The sequence below is a fragment of the Chenopodium quinoa genome, unplaced genomic scaffold (assembly GCF_001683475.1).
Source record: "Chenopodium quinoa cultivar QQ74 unplaced genomic scaffold, ASM168347v1, whole genome shotgun sequence".
Taxonomy (NCBI): Eukaryota; Viridiplantae; Streptophyta; class Magnoliopsida; order Caryophyllales; family Amaranthaceae; genus Chenopodium; species Chenopodium quinoa.
In genome coordinates, this window is record NW_018743099.1 from 887,426 (window position 1) to 904,745 (window position 17,320).

Consider the following 17,320-nt stretch of genomic DNA (forward strand, 5'->3'; position numbering starts at 1 on the left):
GAGTTGGATTGTTGCTGCATTAATATAACAGGTTGAACATATCTTGATTTCTTTATGAAAGCATCTTTACATGACAAAACTACATTTCACAACGAAAATAAATTTCACTGAGAGTCAAGGCATTACCTTCCAAGCAAACATAATTAGATTAATCACCCGCTTAAGCTTACAGCAAAAACCACAGTACTGGATCCCAGCAGGCTCAGCCTCTTGGATCCCACAGAATGGCCATCTTTTTAAAACAAATTATAGTCGCCACAATCGTGTGAATGTACCCTAACAAGCTGCTGATTAATTTCAGATCTAACCCAGGAAGATATGTAAGAACCCCTTGCTCTGCTGGCTGTTGTATGAATTCATATTTTTGATATAATTTGGAATGATGAATTTGGCAACATGTCGCTCTTGCCATTCATTATGAACTCCCTTCCGCCACTTAACTATTTATCCCCAATCTTCTCCCCCATCCATCATCTCAATTTGCATACCATAAGAAAATGTCTCAAAGTTTTAACACCACCCTCCTCCATAAGGAATTATCCTTGGCGCAGGTTTTCTGCCCACTTCATGAATTTCTAAACTCTTGGGCTACCGCCATATGTTGGAGAGCCACCGCCAAAAAAAAAAAAAAAAATAAATAAATAAATAAAAATGGAAGTTCAAATAGCAGTATATAAAATGCAGGAAGTGTAAAAGAAACAAGCTCCAAAGTTGTATAATCCCACTCAAATGTACATTTGATATCCGGCAAAAATTAGAACCAAATTTGACCCAGAATTAGGAAGGATGCTTGGAAGACTACTTTCACATCCTTACTTTTTTCCCGACAGGTACATCATTCCTTTACTAGCCCCACTGCATTAAATAATGTAACTGAAAATGCTCAGCCAATCATATATACCTCCAGCGCCGTCTACCAATGATCCGAAGTATGTCTTGTTAAGCACATGCCACATGACAACTTGACAAGTACTTCAATAAAAATTCAGACTGTGCCGTATAAGAAGCATAATTTGAAGCTGGAAACAGAACAGGACCAATTTAAGCACAAACTAGCCTGCAGTTGTCGTTGACAAGATAGAGATAGGTTTCAAATCTTCTGTCATGTTGGAGTCAGTATCAAGAACCAGATTCCTCACTCCAGCTTCAATATCCCCTCTATCTTCAATCTCTGCCTTTTTATCATCACAAATTTCACTACCTGCAGCCTGGACTTGACTACTAAGCACCAAAAGCTGAGGACCTGAACTAATCCATGGATGATTAAGGCATTGTGCAGCTTTTGGCCTCTTCTCAGGAACAAAATCAAGTATAGGGATGAGGAAATCTGCCAAGTCCTTCGCATCTTGCTCCCCAAAACCATACTTGTCAACAAGCACTTTATTGAGTGGCCAAATTTTTAAATCACGAATGTGTCTTAAATCCCCATTTCTGTTGAAAAACTCATTTGCACGACGTCCGGTTTGAGCTACCTGCAAAAGTTGTGCAATTTCAAACAGTATTCACAAAAATCAACATGCAAGTTGCAAAAAGGTTTAAATATTCTGTCTTCTCAAAAATTTACAATAAAGAAACCATGACAAATACATAAAAAAGAACAAAAGATTCAAGGAAACAAAAACAATAAAGGAAGAACACATTAGTTTACCTTGCGAGGCATCATGCCCAGCAGCTCCATCATCTGAGCAAGGTGGTCCTGCAGAATAACGTTATAGTCATAAGTCACTGATTTAAACTAGTCGCTGAAAGATACATATTCACAGAGGTTTTGACACCGGCATAAATTCTTGGCCATTAAGATACCCGTTAGCCATTACACATACTCCTGGCCAGGTCAACCCACTGAGGCAGTGCTCAAAAGATCTAAGCCACAGACCACCAATCAAAAGATATGCTCACATCATTAACAATTTTACCGAATCTTGCTGATAAAAACCAAAAGAAAAAAGACAGAACCAATAAATCAATGCTCACGACCTAAATACGACCCTTGCACAGAAAGAGTTCAAGTAGTGTTCAACATTTACAGGAATCATAGAAACAGTAAACTACAAAAGTAAACAACAGCTTCATACACTGTAAATATAAGGCATGTCAAGCTCAATGACAGGTAATTGCAGTGAACGGGATACAAGATAAGCTCTCAAGTTTAACAGTTCACTCACTTGTCAGTAAATAGAAGTCCACAAAAGGATTTCAAGGAAGAATTACTAACATTCACTATCAACAAAATTAGCAATATGCCAAAAAAAAAGGGGGGGGGGGGGATAAAGAAAAAAAATCCTTTTGAGGAATTTAGGAAATAATCTTCATCCTTGAGAAAAGATTCATTTAGCATCCAATCCATTCACAGAAACATGATTCCATAATTCAAGAAAGAAAAGAAGCTCTTCTATCAAGGGACATAAAATGATACTAGAAGCCATACCTCATCCTTACTGTACTTGTCTCCAGAATGAGGATCAAACAAAACATCGCCAGTGGCAAGCTCAAAACATATGCAGGCAAACGACCATAGATCTGCTGGAGTTGAGTACTTGGATCCAAGAATAACCTCTGGACTTCTATACTGCCTGGTTTGAATATCCGATGTGAACTGCTTGTATGTCCAACAAGTATTTCCAAAATCAACCAACTTGCATTTAGCATCTACTGAATTCAATAATCTTTGTTTTGTGGCACGACTGAGTCCTCTATTACTCTTCTTTCCTTGTTCAGCAGAGTATCCATTTAGTTTCACTTCATGACTAGATAATTCTAGACCGGGCAATCCAATGCTGGATTCAGAATCCCCAGAGGTTTCTTCTCCAGTACCCTTCTGTGCAGTCCGCTTGGCCTTCTTCTTAATCTTTTTTTTCTGGTTCTTAGTCAAGTTCTCATTTGTGGATTCAGTAGTTACCGGAGGCTCCATTTCAGTCTTAGGTTTACATTTACTAGCTGGAAGCAATGGAGATGCGCCTGACTTCCTAGGATCTTTTGATGGATCCATCATGGACAATAGTAAGACATTCTCTGGCTTAAGATCAGTATGTATCATTGACAGTTGATGATGCAAATAATCCAGAGCAACTAAAATGTGGAAACAAATTTCTTTAACCATGTGAAGTGGAATCCCCTTGTAATCTGAATACTTGATAAGGGTCAGGAGGTTGTCCCCTAAATATTGAAACACCATACACACGTGCTGCCCATTTGGACCTGAATGCTTAAAATGATCCAAAAGTTTCACAACACACTTTTTATCATCAGGATCATCATCTGCGATCAATTTGAGAATTTTTATTTCATCCATTGCAGCCTCCGTGTAATGTCTTGCACTTTTTTGAACTTTCAGAGCTACATACATCTACCAGAAGCAAGTAATAGTATTTTTGTGTTCATTAGTAACGGAAAAGAATTATTTTCCTATTTTAAGTGAGAAAATTGCAGCGACTAAATCATAAATCATTTTCCTAACAATAATCCTAGAGCATATTATCAACCTATACAAACATCACCATAAACATGAATCCAAAAAAGTCAATACAAGATTTCTTTATACTTTAGCCTTTCGCTTTTGATTTTCTTAATCTGAGATACAACATATTTAATCTCAAAGAGTGTTACATGAAACCTCATGTTTCCTCGTTTCAGATACATACTACAAAATCAAAAGCAGATAACCGGACCTTTACCAATAAGTTCACACATTCAGTCATCCAGAATCACCTTTGGCTCCCAAAATCCCTTGTCTAGTTAAAAATACACAAAAGTAGCCTTTCCAATAGCTATTCACAAAACAAACTTCTGAGTTCTAACTACCTTACACTCTCATAATTTGTACTTTTATAGCCATTTCCTTAATTCATTTTTCGAAAACACACGATGCCGCATTTCTACGGTTCCAACTTCCAATTCACATTCCCGTCTCTGCAAATCACTCTCAGCATCAATGCTGCTGCAACCTACTCATCAACAACTATAATTTCCACCAAAACTTATATCATTCTCCAAGTCAACTCTGGAAGTTACCTACCCTCATTCTAATTGCAAATCTACTGCTAATTTTATTTTCACATTTCATTCATTATAAACACTATATTCCTAACTTAAAAAACATTCAGTATCTTACATACCAAATATTCATATCAAACTCATTGATTCAGCAGAAAAAACAAAGTATAGAGAATCAATAACAGAGCGAAGAACACAAATTATTCAACCAAAATTTCAAACCACATAAAAACGAACAAATCGCATTAAATTAAAGATCAATAGAGAAGAAATTTACAGAATTCTGAGTGTCCCAAGCAAGCCAAACAGTGGAAAAATGGCCCCAACCAAGCTTCCTCTGAATCACATATCTTCCATTTTTAAAAGTATCACAAATTCGAATTGCGTGATAACCTCCTCTTCGATAATCCTCAGTTCCTTCATCATCCGAAGTGTAATCGCTCTCCTCGTCTCTATCTTCCGCCATTAAAGCAATTAACAGCAAATTACATCAATTAGAACCCTAACTTTGAGCTTGAATCTCGAAACAAACTGGATTAATTGGGGATTTTGAGATGATTTTGTCGGAGGAGAGAGAAAAGTTTGAAATTAGGGTTTTGCAGGAATTAGATAGGAAAGGATTAGGCCGCCGTCTAAAAAGTTTGCCGGGAAATTTTATGGGACTTCTAAATTAAGTAGAGTAGTTGTTTACGTCACTACTACGTTTTTCAACGGTTATTAATGTAAGAGGAAAGTTTATTTTTCGTCCAATATATTTGATATTTGGTGAGCTATAATATATTCTACTCTTGTACTCTAATTATTTCATCAACTAAGTTTTTATAATTGAATGAATTTATGAATTGGTATTTATTGATTGTGAGACTGTTACAATGCACAATTTATTCAACAATTGCAGTTATAAATTATAATGAATAAAACATTTGCTTGATTCAATTGTATATTGTATGTGTTTGTTAGTTTAGATTGAACCTAATGAATTGGTCGATTTTAGACCAAAGCTTCGAATCAGGCCAAGCCTGGAGTCTAGACCAAAAATTGTATGCCCGAACACATAGTATATTGAGACTATTAGGGGGGTGTTTGGTATGAAAATTTGTAATGTAGGAAACGTAAATAAATAAGTGTTTCCCTTTCTATTAGTTTGGTATGAGCTACAAGTAACAAATGCCGTTTCCAAAGGGTAACAAAATCCCCCAAATTGTTATCCTTACCCAACTAGTGAAATAAAATGTGTTTCCCTCCTCAATCATTAACTCCTCAATTTATTTTCATTCCATAAAGATACAAAACATATACGTAGTATATAACAAAGGTAACTTATATCATAACTCTTTCCCTTACTTATATAAATCCTCTCTATTCCGTTTACGAAATTTATACCAAACGCCCCCTTAATAGTGGTACATTTGACGTTACATGATCGAATCTTGGATCTTACCATACATAATCATGTAAACTTGCTAAGACAAAGGGTAGTAGATTCAATGATAGATAATAGGAACTATGGTTAAGTAACCTTACTAGTCATTCATGAAATTGTGATCAAGCATTGGGGAAAGAAACACTAAGATACATTAGGGGAAATCATTCAAGTCATTTAGGCCCTGTTTGGTTTGATTAGCTAATTGTATTAACATAATGAACTAGGTGGGTGTAAATAGATGGTTGTATAAAAGTGTTTGATAAATAGTTGTTTATTTTTTTTTTGACGGGAAAATAGTTGTTTATTATATGCAACAACTTCAAAAAAAAGTTTTTTTAATCCGAAAACCTCTTTTAGTAAGCTTTTTACCAAACACTAAAATTAGCTTTTTGATAATGGTCAAACGGCTCCGATAGATTCAATAAGCTAAAAGTTCTTTAAAAAAACTCTTTACTAAACAAGACCTTAAACTCACTCCTATTTCAAGCTATTGGCTTGGGAAGGAAATAGCTTGAAACATGGTTGTAAGAAAAAATTGGGGAGCTGGAAATCAGCTCCTATCTTGATCAATCACAAAATATGAGCATAAAAAACAAGTTAATCTATTTTGCAATATTTAAAATATCAAAATCCACCGATCATATCATAATAAATCTTGTTTAATTTAGGCCAACTAAAGATATCAAATTTTATAAACTCTGAAATTATCTTTTAAAAAAACATGTGAAATTAAAAAGAAAAAAAAAGGTGATAGGTAAAATAGTAGGTACTGCTTAGTCGGTAGTAGTAATATTAATTAGCAAGTGTTACTACTATACAGTAGCTAACAATTAGAAAACAGTAACATATTCCAAAATTAACTAATAAAGTCTTGACCAAATATTGACACTTCAAAACATTAGTCTTCACATTCTTAACAAAAACTTTAACAGTGTAAAACTTGAAACTAGACCAAACTTCAGTGTTTTCAAAAGTGTACCTTACATTAAAACTCCTGGGCACATTTTCCACCCACATAACTCGAACTTCATAGCTCCAGAAAATAAGCGAAAACTGCAAAAACTAGTAACAGGTAGAGAATGCTGCAATTCCTCCTAGCAATAGAACATGACATTCCTCACATTTTCCTTGATCTCTGGAAGTGGCTGAACCTCTGGTTTTTTGTCCTTGGTCAGATCTTTGGCACTTGTTGATTCACTATCAGACATGGTCATACCTTCAACATAAAACCGAGCACGGAAAGCCAAAAGGTGTGCATAATAAGCTGGGGGAACTGCCAAACAAAGTTTATGGTTAGTGTATCCTAACACAGAGAGGTGATGAAAGAAAGAAACAACTTTTATTTAACACTTACCTACAGATACTGAGCGTGTGCACCTAGCAAACCTGAAAAACAGGATTCAAAGACACAGTTGATAATCAGAAAGGAAAAACTTATAAGTTGTAATTACATTCATTGAGAAACTAATTGTAAGAAACGGGTATTTACGTGTAACACAAGCTATAGGTCAGCAGCTGGAGAAAATCTGCAGTAAAATAGTTGTCGTCGTAGAGCACATGATAGTGTGTGGGTCGGCTTGTTCCCTAAACATGTCATTCACAATGTCAATAAAATCACAAGATTGGGTTGCAGGAAGTGAAATCAATGGCCATGGCTAGGCAGAAATATGCACATAGTTAAATGACCAGTAATTATCGTTGGACAGTCTGAAGCCAACTAACAGACTGAAGCCAACCAAAATGACTTGCCTTTATCCCTGCATGACTGCATAGATAGAAGTCAAACTCTGATGGATGGCAAATTTTGCTGTCGACCACAGTTCCTGGGATAAGAAAAAGTCATTACGAGGATCACTAATAAATAGAGACAGTGCCTCACAAGAATAGCATAAATTTGGAAATATAATTACCTGGCCGAATATTGCCGCTCTTATTATCAACCATTTTGTTATCTTTGGAGAAAAGCCGGGTGTGGTGTCTTTTTTGCACAACCACAAATGTCACACGTGGTTGATAGTTCGCTTCTATGGATTTGCAGGCCTTGAAAACAAAAACATTATACAATAACGATTGAACAGAAGTAAATATTCAATAACAGCAGAATGCACTTCAACTGCAATTAACATTTCAGACTCGCTTACTTGTTGCTACCAACTACATGTCACAGCATAATAATCAACTCATTCAGAAAATTAAGCTCAGATTTCCTGTCAAAAGACTGATACCTGCTGTATCACATTAACCTCATACTGCAAAACCTGAGCAAACTGGCCTTCACTTACTCCATCTCTGCCCAATAAAAAAGGAGTGAGTATGAATGACAGACAACAAAGTTTTTGACTAGCAAACGATTTGAGCAACAAATTGTACCTAAAGAAGATAATTCTCTCAGGTTTCTTCTTATTATTTGCCTCCAAAAACGCTTCCAGAAGTTCTCTACAAGCACAAGAGATAGATTAGAAACTCACAAGTCAGAATAATGATTTTGGCAACTTCCTGAGCAACATTTACAATTATTTTACCTAACACATGCATACAGATCCTGAATAATTTCCTCCCGATGACCCTGGGCACGAACAACCCCTCTGTACTTGGTCACCCCAGGCCAGTCCATTGAGGCAACAACCTGCAATAGCGAGCAGCAATTAACAGCTGATCACCGTGAATCCATAGCACTAACAAGAAAGCTGGACAGCAGAGCTTGAAAAACCATACAGCTGCAATTGAGGCACTAGAATCCTCCCCTGGTTGAGCATGTGTGATATCAGCACCAAAAATTATCGTTGGACAATCAGTCAAGAGGGGAATATTTCTCTGTATCGCATCACACAAGACTGTGTTGCTTCCTCCAGCCTGCGGCAAACATTGGCTTAGCAGTAGGTAAGAAAATGCTAAATTAAGTGGTTAGGTACTCACATTAGACTCGTGATTTTCAGCACTCACCTTCACATTGATTTTCAAAGCCAAATTTGCAAGATACGACTTGTTAGGAAATTTATCTTTCTTAGGCTTACAACATTGAGAAACTATACCGAGCTCAGTTTCACATATTCTTTTAATTTTCCCTGCATGGATACAGAAATCTCTATTACTTTCAACCAACAAGCAAGCACAACATATAAATCTAGAGAATAGACAAAGTCACAAATTCACATACCATAGTACCCAGCAACATCTGGCAAAATAATAATTAGCAACTGCACGGTCTGCACCTTAGCTGAATAATCTCCCTCTTCTGAAAGAGCTTTCTCAATCTGAGCATGATCAACAGTGCGTATACGAGGAACAGGGTTCGGGGTGAAGTTCTGACAATGGCAGAACAAAATCAACAAAAGGAAACATTCACACAAAGAAATTAATAATTTTCATCTATTGAATCCATACCATTCCCATGCTAGAGCACATGTCAACCAGGTCCTTGCAAAACTTTGGCACTGAATCTTCAACTCGTCTTGCAAAATTCAGGCAAGTCCAGTTTGACACAGTAGCACCAATATACATTTTCTACACATACAAACTGACCAGTTAGATATAAAGAATGCTGTAATCAAACGAAGATTATAATAGCCAAATCTTACTTTTTCAAACATGTTCCACTGGCCCTCCCCTGGAGCAACTTCTTGTTCAGCTCCATACTTGAGCTAGATAAAAGCAATTTGTCAAGTCAGTAGGTGCAAGGGGTGCTTTACTTAAAAAAAAAAAAAGCAAGATAAAAGTTAAACAGAGATTGTAACAACAAAACCAACATACCTTTGGTGGAGGCAATACTCGGGCATCAACAGTTACAGGCTCTTCAGTCATTTTCATTCCAAACTGCTTGACCATCTGATCTTCAGAGTAGCGATTTTCTTTCACCATCTTCAGAGATTAAAAAGAATGGTGATTAATAAAACCAACTGCATGTACAACAAAACCTGCAAACATTTTAGAATACATCAGAATGACAAACTCTCTTATAAAGTTTACCTCGATAATTTTACTCTCTCTTTCAAGAGGTTTTTGGCAGGTTGCCTGAAGAAGACCATTCACCTGGCTCTCGTTCAACTTTTTAGGGTATTTTTGACCATGAGCAATTTTGCAGACCTACAAGAAAGAGAAGAATTTTTATTTTAATATCATTTATGCGTGATACAAAGAAAGTAAATTAACAAGTGAATTAAAAAGGAGACCTCCATGGGCAGATAGATATGCCTCTTAGCCGACCCAATTTGGATGCATGGTAAAGCTGGATGTGTAAGCTGTATATTGTGCTGGTCTTTGAAGTACTCTGCGACAGTCTTGGTCTCATTACTGCTAAGATCGAACCTACAATGCAACATCATTATGCTTAGTATTGGATATTGCAAGTTCAAAATCCCAACTAGAAATAGTTTACATCAGATACAATAGCTTCAAACATAAGAAACCATGTACAGATGAGACAATTTGCTGGACAATATCAATTTATTTATATGCTTACAAGACATTGTATCTACAACCTAACAACATTGATAATCCTGCAAGACAATTTGTTTCTATATAATGTACTTCATGGAAGGTTAGATTAAGCATCAACCCAACAAGAGGTGAGGAAAAAAAAAAGTGAGGTAGAAGGATAACACTACACATTCCACAACAAACAATAGCAAAAATTGAGACATCAAAACACAAATGAATGTTAGTACACTCAATGTCAAATAAAACATGCTTAAAATTATAGTCCAAAATCATACTCCAGCAGGTCTGCGGAAACACTTGACACGCCTACCACTTTGTAGCATTTCTTAGATCGTAAATGATTTGTTTCCACTATGATACCTTTGAGTGCTCTCCTGACCTGATATAAGCACAAACATAAAAGTTACAGAGAATGAAAATGATGAAATAATGGATGCAACAAATGACCACTGCAACACAAGTACTACAGTACCTTGTTACGATTTGCATCAGAAAAGGGCCCAGAGAAATCTCGCTCTTTCAGATTCAAATGTTTAGCCACAAATTTATCAACCATTATTGGTTCATAAAAGGGCCGTGCAGATGCATCTATAATATCAAAGAGTCAATCTGGTTAGCACAGGTGGAACTACAATCAGAGCCAATACAATATTGCAATAATTTAGCCAAGAGTGTACCAATGTTTAGAGATAGGCCCATCTGGGTTGGCCTAATGCTTTGATAATACCCCCTCCAGTAATCTAAACCTTCCCCAAGAGAATCCTTGCCCAGTGATTTCGAAAAGAATGATCTCCCAATCAACACATAGCTACAAAAAACAAGCAAAATTTGTCAGCATCTTAACGAAAGACAAAAGGCAACAGGAATTTATGAGTTAAACACTTAAAAAAGATTGATGTATAAGAAATATTACTCTGTAGGCTTTGTTGCACGAAGAACAACATCAAGCACTTGGATGGCATCTTGGGGAGGAACTGAGGATTGACCAGCAAGGTACTCTTGCAGAAAATGTTTATCAACCTCCTTAGCCAGTTTGATAGTAACCTGGAATTTCTGAACCTCACTGACAATCGAACATAACAATTCAAACAAGGTTAGCGAAAACTTGTTATTTTCATGAATAGACAACCTTTAACTTCAAAGAGATAGAAGCATAAAATACCTCTCAGAACTGCCTCTTCTTTGTTTTTGCATTCCAACGACAAAGTCCTGTGATGTGACTGATGAAGCACCTGCAATATAGAGGCTCTTCTTACCATCATACGCCGGAATCTTGCCCTCGAAAATTGGCTCGTCTTCATTATCACGTAGAAGCTTATCCAGTATCTCTCTACTAAATTTCTTGGAGGCTACCTCTGGACTGATTGACACCTGCTCCATAAAGAAAACAGCATCAGTATGCCATCAAGTTTTAATAGATATCAAAGGACATAAAGTTGGTCATACTAATATTCATAGCTACAAACCATTACAAACAATCCTTGCATCGTTTGCATACTTAGTACAGTACTTACGAAAAATTCCAAGAGTAAACTTGCATCGTTTGCATCAAGAAATAATAGCAATTTAAATTACTGAAAATTTTGCCTCCTCATTTCACTCTTTACTGTTATCTACAATATCTAACATAAGCTTACATAATTGAAAGCTAGAATTAAGAGTACTCCACATTATACTAAACTATAAGTCTATAAGAGCACAGAACCAAAATTTTACTTCTCACTTTCTTACAGAATTTTACTTGTGAGAGGATAAGTGGAAGCTACATATATAAATATATAAATAGCTAACTACTCCGTAAAACCCATCATTTTACAAGAAAAAACCATTAAACTGTGTGTAACTGTGTAAGCTAAATTCGTTAGAAATAGAAACCCATCAATGTGCATAACGTTACAGAATAACACCCAATATTCAGAAATTGTAACAAAAAAAAAAAAAATATTAAAAAGTGGGTTTTACATTTCCTTTTTACAAAAACAGTTTAACCCAACAATATTATTCGATCATAACATAACCATTATTATTAGGGAGGGTTTTTTTTTTTTTTTTTTTTTTTTTTTTGGTAATGAATCATCGTTTTGAAAGAGGACCCAAAATACACGACGTCTAATTCTCACTTAAATCGGAATCATTGATAAACAGCAACACAAAAACATTATACCCAAAATTACTCACACATTTTACAACAAATATTGTGAGTTTGTGACATTATTCGTATTTACCATCAACACCCTTTTCCAAAAATAAATACTCATAACAATAATAATAAGTAATAAATAATTTTAAAAAAAATCAAGGTAATATCAAATTAAGACAAAACTACCATCAAAATCCAGTTAAAAATAAATAAATAAATAAAATAAAAAATAAATAAAATTAACATCCATCAACCCATTCATCAACCAGATTCACAGAAATAATGACGTGATCATCAAGGAATAAAAGTTTTCACAAAAATGGAGAAGATGAGAGAGATAGTAAAATTACATCGTAGTGACGAAAATCATTAACAGAAAGTAGTTGAACGAGGAAGTGATTAGCGCGAACAGCACCATGGAGTCCAACAGTACCAGACCCAGGCCGTTTCGGTATCAGTAGCGGTTCATGACCTTGCGAAGACGACGACAATGACTCCGACACTTTCAGATTCTTCATTCCATCGATCATCCTTACACCCGCCGCCGCTTCTACCCAGATTTTCTTCGTCAATGTCCCGACGTCCGGTGCCTCTGAACCACCACCACCTCCTCCTCTTCGGCCCCTTCTACCGCGGTTATCTCTTCCTCCACGTCTAACATGACCGCTGGAGTTGCCTCCGCCGTAGCCTTGTCCACCGTCTCTGCTGCTGCTGCTACCGCCATGATACGACATCGTTTAACCTGGAAGAGGAGAGAGAAAATAGTAAGAAAAAAATACAGTATAATTTATATTTTTTAAAAAAAAATGGTTACCAGATAGTGTGGGTTTGAAGAGGTAGCTGAATATTTGAGAATGAAAATGATGAAAGGAGAGAGAAAAATGGAGATGAGTAAGAAATTGCAGAGAAAATGTGATGTGATGAAGAAGAAGAGAGAGAATGGGAATAAGTAGTCAACTTTATATAGAAATGTTCGTTAGCATGGATTGTATTTTGAATTTTTTATTATTTCTTTTTGTTTGTTTGGATGGTTTTTTTGGGTTTGGATATTTTGAATCATGTTGTACGACATAAAAGAATGATGGGTTTAATTATTTGGCGGTTTTCTTTCATTTTCTCACCATTAGGTGTACTCGTCCAAAATGCACAAAATATACTCCCTCAGTGTGTTTTTTAAGTATTACAGTTTGATTGATTTATAATTTTATTCAATTTAATTGATTTAAATAAAATAAGAGGTTGGTGGGGTAATTAAAATATTAAAAAAATTATAAAAGAAAGATAGTAGGATTAATAATTTAATGAAAGGTAATGACTGTGAGAGGAGAAATAAGAAAAAAAAAAAAAGTAGTAGTGGTTTGGATAGGGACCATGAGTGGAAAGAGATATAATATTTTGATGTAACTTTTTGCCAAAAATGGAAGTGTAACACTTATCAAAACACGGCTGGATTTAGTAAGTATAACACTTTAAAAAACACGGAGGGAGTATATTTTATCGAAAGATATTTACAAAGATCTAATAACAATATGTATTTTAAATACGTGAAGTTATTTGTGATGTAGTAACTTACTATTTTAGGTAGTTGGATACTCCGTATAGCTAGCTATTATTGAAGTTACTTTGTCAATGTAATAGGGGTTATCCTTTTAGTGTTATTGTGTTATCCCGCCAGTGTTATAAGGGTTATGCGTTTTGTATTATAGGAAGTTACTCCGCCAGTAATATAGGGGTTACTCCAATCACGCTACTTGTCGAAAAAAAAAACGTATTGTCGCTTAAAAAACATTATGTATATATTTTTTGTTTTCATGATTATTGAATTAATAATAAAGTATAGTTAACTAATTTTTAAAAAAAATAAATAAACAATTGGAAGAATTTTTAAAAAGGAAAATAGTGGAACTTATGGTGGCGATATTATACATAACCCTTAGGGTTATATATAAGCATTAAAAACACTATTGAAAAATGTATAAAATTAGGAATTCATGACAAAAACACGCGTAAATCAATGTAATTAGTGTGTTTTTGTCATGATATTCTACATTAATACAATTTTCAAGAGTGTTTTTAATGCTTATATGTAGCCCTAAGGGCTATGTATAACACAAAAATACTGCGTAGGTAGTTTTTTTTGGGTAGTGTGCGTTATTAGGAAAAATACTCCCTTTGTTTTTAAACACTTGCTCCATTTTTCCATGCGCGAAGTTTTAGGAGAAATTGGAGAGAGTAATAAAATATGGAGGTAGTGGGGTAGTTAAGAAAATAAAAAATTATAAAAAGCAAACGTAGTGGAAGGATAGAAGGAGAGAGAGTATTATATTGGGTCCACCTAATGTGAGAAATGAATTATATATTGTAAAAGCTTTCCAAAAAAGAAAATGGAGCAAGTATTTAAAAACGGCCAGAAAAGGAAAGTGAAGCAAGTATTTAAAAACGAAGGGAGTAATAGTGAAAGAAGACCGGTGGATGTTATTTGAATGGAAAAAAGGGAGTGAATGAGAATTGAGATATTGGGTTTTGGAGTGCTATGGTGAGAAGTTGAGAAAAATCTCTTAAATTATACGTAGTATAAAAGATTTTGGTCTTTTGGTTATATATATGGTGGGGATTTGTGAAAGAAAATTTGTTAAGAATTAGCCAGCCTTTGTGTACGATTAACTTAAAATAAGTCGACTTTTAAGGGGGATTTTCTTTTAATAGGTTAAATGACCTACAACCTACCAAACAAGTAATTTTTTATATTAAAAATAATTTTTTAAATTTTTTTATAATGTATTAAATTTAATTAAAAACTAAAATTAAACAAATTATAAAAACTAAAAATAAAAAACCAGTCATCCCTTTCCCCCACCCTCTGCTAGCCCCTGCCAGGTGTCGGCGTCAACGACCACCTCCCTACCCCAGCGCCGGTGACCCCACTCCCTTCCCATTCCCCTTACCCACGAATTCTCTCTCCTCTTCTTTCTCCAAACCACCATCACTTCCTTCACTCATCAACTCCGAGATTAACGTCGGCTTATCTGTCAGTCGCATCGGGTCTGCCGGACTGATTTGATCAGCTGTACCATACCAGCATAAGAAAGGTCATATATTTGATCCCACCCAGATATGTTTGCAAGTGAGATAATTGTCTCTTCACCACCGCCGCATCTCTCTTTGGGAGACGGACGAGTGTGCACCTTCGCGTGTGGTGGCAGGATCTCGCTTTTTTGTTTGAAGATTGGATCTGAACTTTTCTTCATTCAATGAACAACGGATTGACGGAGCTCTTGGCATTGCCCTTCTACTGAGAGGTGTACCATGGGCAAAGACCTTCTTTTAACATCCATTCTTCCTCCTACGACCTCGCTGACGCTCTCCTCCAGCGGCATTCGCAACATCCATGTTGCGCTTCATGAACTTGGGTAGTTGTCAAATATGTTTCGTTTCATCCACTTGTCTATCATCACTTTTGCTCCCCCCCCCCCTCTTTTGTTGAGTTCGGTGAACCGCTAAACGACACCCCTTCTCACTGGATTTCTTGGATGAGGCATAATCCTCTTTCTTGGTGAATATTCATCCCCCGAACCCACCTAGCTAAATCGACCCCCCTCCCCTTCACCACCTAGAAACATCACCCCAAAACCCCCGAAACTAGCCTAAACGTCACCCCGGAAACTCGTTTAGGGTGGTTTCGGGGGTTGAGTTTAAGGTTTGGAAGTTGGGTAGGTTTAGGGATGGGAATGGGGAAAGGGAGGGGATATGGTAGCCAGCGACAAAGAAGGGAGCTGAGATGGTCGCTGGTTGTCGGCCGTCGGAAAGGGGGAGGGTTTGGCTGTGCGTAGTGGCCGGGAGTTTTCCCTTTTTTTAGTTTATTATATTTATTTTGATATACTTATTTAATTGTAAACTAGCTTAGATCCCGTGCCACGCACGGTTTTGAAAACTTTTTTCTAATAGATTACAACCTTTAGTTAGATAATTGCAGTCTCATGCATTTATTTCGCATCAAAAGTTTTGATGGGTTTGTTATTAAAAAAGGAAAAATGGAAACTAAAAATCCAACCTTTGCGCGGTCTAACAAAAAAAATCCAACCTTTAATTAATCTCATAAAAATCTAACCTTTATACACCACCTTCTCCCACAGATCCATTACTTGTTGATGACCGATTTTTGTAATTTATGTGCCATGTGTCAGTCATTAGTTGGTCAATTATTTTTTTAATCATTAAAAAACAAAAAAAAAAAAAAAACAAAAAATCAGAAAAGCTAAAATTCCCATCCCCACCCCCTTCCCTGACCACCCCATCCCCATCCCCACCGCACCTAACCACCACATCCCCATCCCCACCGCCCCCTAACCTTGAAACCCGACCACCTTAAACCACCACACCAACCCCCCTTACCCGAAACTGACCACCACAGCCACCCATGCACTTAAATCCTACCACCCTTTAATCGAAACTGACCACCCATACCCTTAAATCCTACCACCCCTTACCCGAAACAGACCACCACAGCCACCCCCAAACTCGACCATGGACTACCCCCAAACACGACCACCCCCAAACACGACCACCCACGACGTCACCCCTAAACACGACCACCCACGATGTCACCCCTAAACACGACCACCCACGACACCCATACCCTTAAACAAGAAGAAATAGGGGGCGAGTTTAGGGGTGGTCGGGTTTTAGGTTGGCTGGGGTGGTCGGGGTTTTAGGGTGGTTGGTGTAAGGGAGGGGGTTTTGTGGGTCGAGTTTTAATTTGTGGGTGGCTGGGGTGGTCGGGCTTTAGGTTGCTAGGGTGGTTGGGCATCTAGGGTAGTCGGGGTTTAGGGTGGTTGGTGTTAGGGCCAGGTTTTGTGGGCCGGGGTTGGCTGGGGTGGTCGGGGTTTTAAGGTGGTTGACAGGGTAAAGTCGTATCCCCTAATCAAAAGTAATTCTTAAATCCTCTAACTAATGTAGATAGGGAAGTAGGGTCGAATCCACAGAGAAACGAGTCTTTCTATTCCTAATTAACTAAAGTAATCTAAATTATAAAGTAACCAATATGTGAATTTGAATATGAAACTAAACTACGAAGATTAAGAATAAGGAGAAAATAATATATAAAAGGATCTAGGGCATAGGTTCACCAATAAATAATATTCCAGGGTAGAATATAACGATCATTCATCAATGCATACATTAATCAGATCATAAAGGGCTTTCGCTACGTATTACAATCACACAATTAATTTACCAGTATTAAATCTCATCTTTCGAATCTCGACTTAACCATTTATAAATTAACCTGCCTATTGAAACTAGACCTAAACATTAATTCTCATCTG

General features: G+C 36.6%; 3 protein-coding genes across 3 annotated transcripts; all 3 read right to left on the reverse strand.

Moving 5' to 3' along the window:
* Positions 1-652: 652 nt before the first annotated feature.
* LOC110731817 (SRSF protein kinase 2-like) lies at positions 653-4,701 on the reverse strand. Its single transcript, XM_021911702.1, has 4 exons — positions 4,271-4,701; positions 2,429-3,346; positions 1,649-1,696; positions 653-1,472 (listed from the first exon to the last, which is right to left on the reverse strand). The coding sequence occupies exons 1-4, from the start codon at positions 4,457-4,459 to the stop codon at positions 1,053-1,055; spliced, it is 1,575 nt and encodes a 524-aa protein (XP_021767394.1). The 5' UTR covers positions 4,460-4,701; the 3' UTR covers positions 653-1,052.
* Positions 4,702-6,277: 1,576 nt separating this feature from the next.
* Positions 6,278-11,343, reverse strand: LOC110731899 (protein argonaute MEL1-like). The gene is made up of 23 exons (XM_021911817.1): positions 11,323-11,343; positions 11,019-11,227; positions 10,770-10,919; positions 10,534-10,664; positions 10,329-10,444; positions 10,167-10,235; positions 9,795-9,847; positions 9,589-9,724; positions 9,386-9,502; positions 9,170-9,277; positions 8,998-9,060; positions 8,804-8,923; positions 8,577-8,724; positions 8,363-8,484; positions 8,135-8,272; positions 7,942-8,045; positions 7,790-7,855; positions 7,645-7,708; positions 7,330-7,459; positions 7,142-7,242; positions 6,909-7,003; positions 6,774-6,805; positions 6,278-6,692 (listed from the first exon to the last, which is right to left on the reverse strand). The coding sequence occupies exons 1-23, from the start codon at positions 11,341-11,343 to the stop codon at positions 6,514-6,516; spliced, it is 2,472 nt and encodes an 823-aa protein (XP_021767509.1). The 3' UTR covers positions 6,278-6,513.
* A 303-nt stretch (positions 11,344-11,646) lies between these two features.
* On the reverse strand, positions 11,647-13,571 carry LOC110731820 (protein argonaute 18-like). The gene has a single exon (XM_021911704.1). The coding sequence runs from the start codon at positions 12,728-12,730 to the stop codon at positions 12,308-12,310; it is 423 nt and encodes a 140-aa protein (XP_021767396.1). The 5' UTR covers positions 12,731-13,571; the 3' UTR covers positions 11,647-12,307.
* Between the last annotated feature and the right edge of the window lie 3,749 nt (positions 13,572-17,320).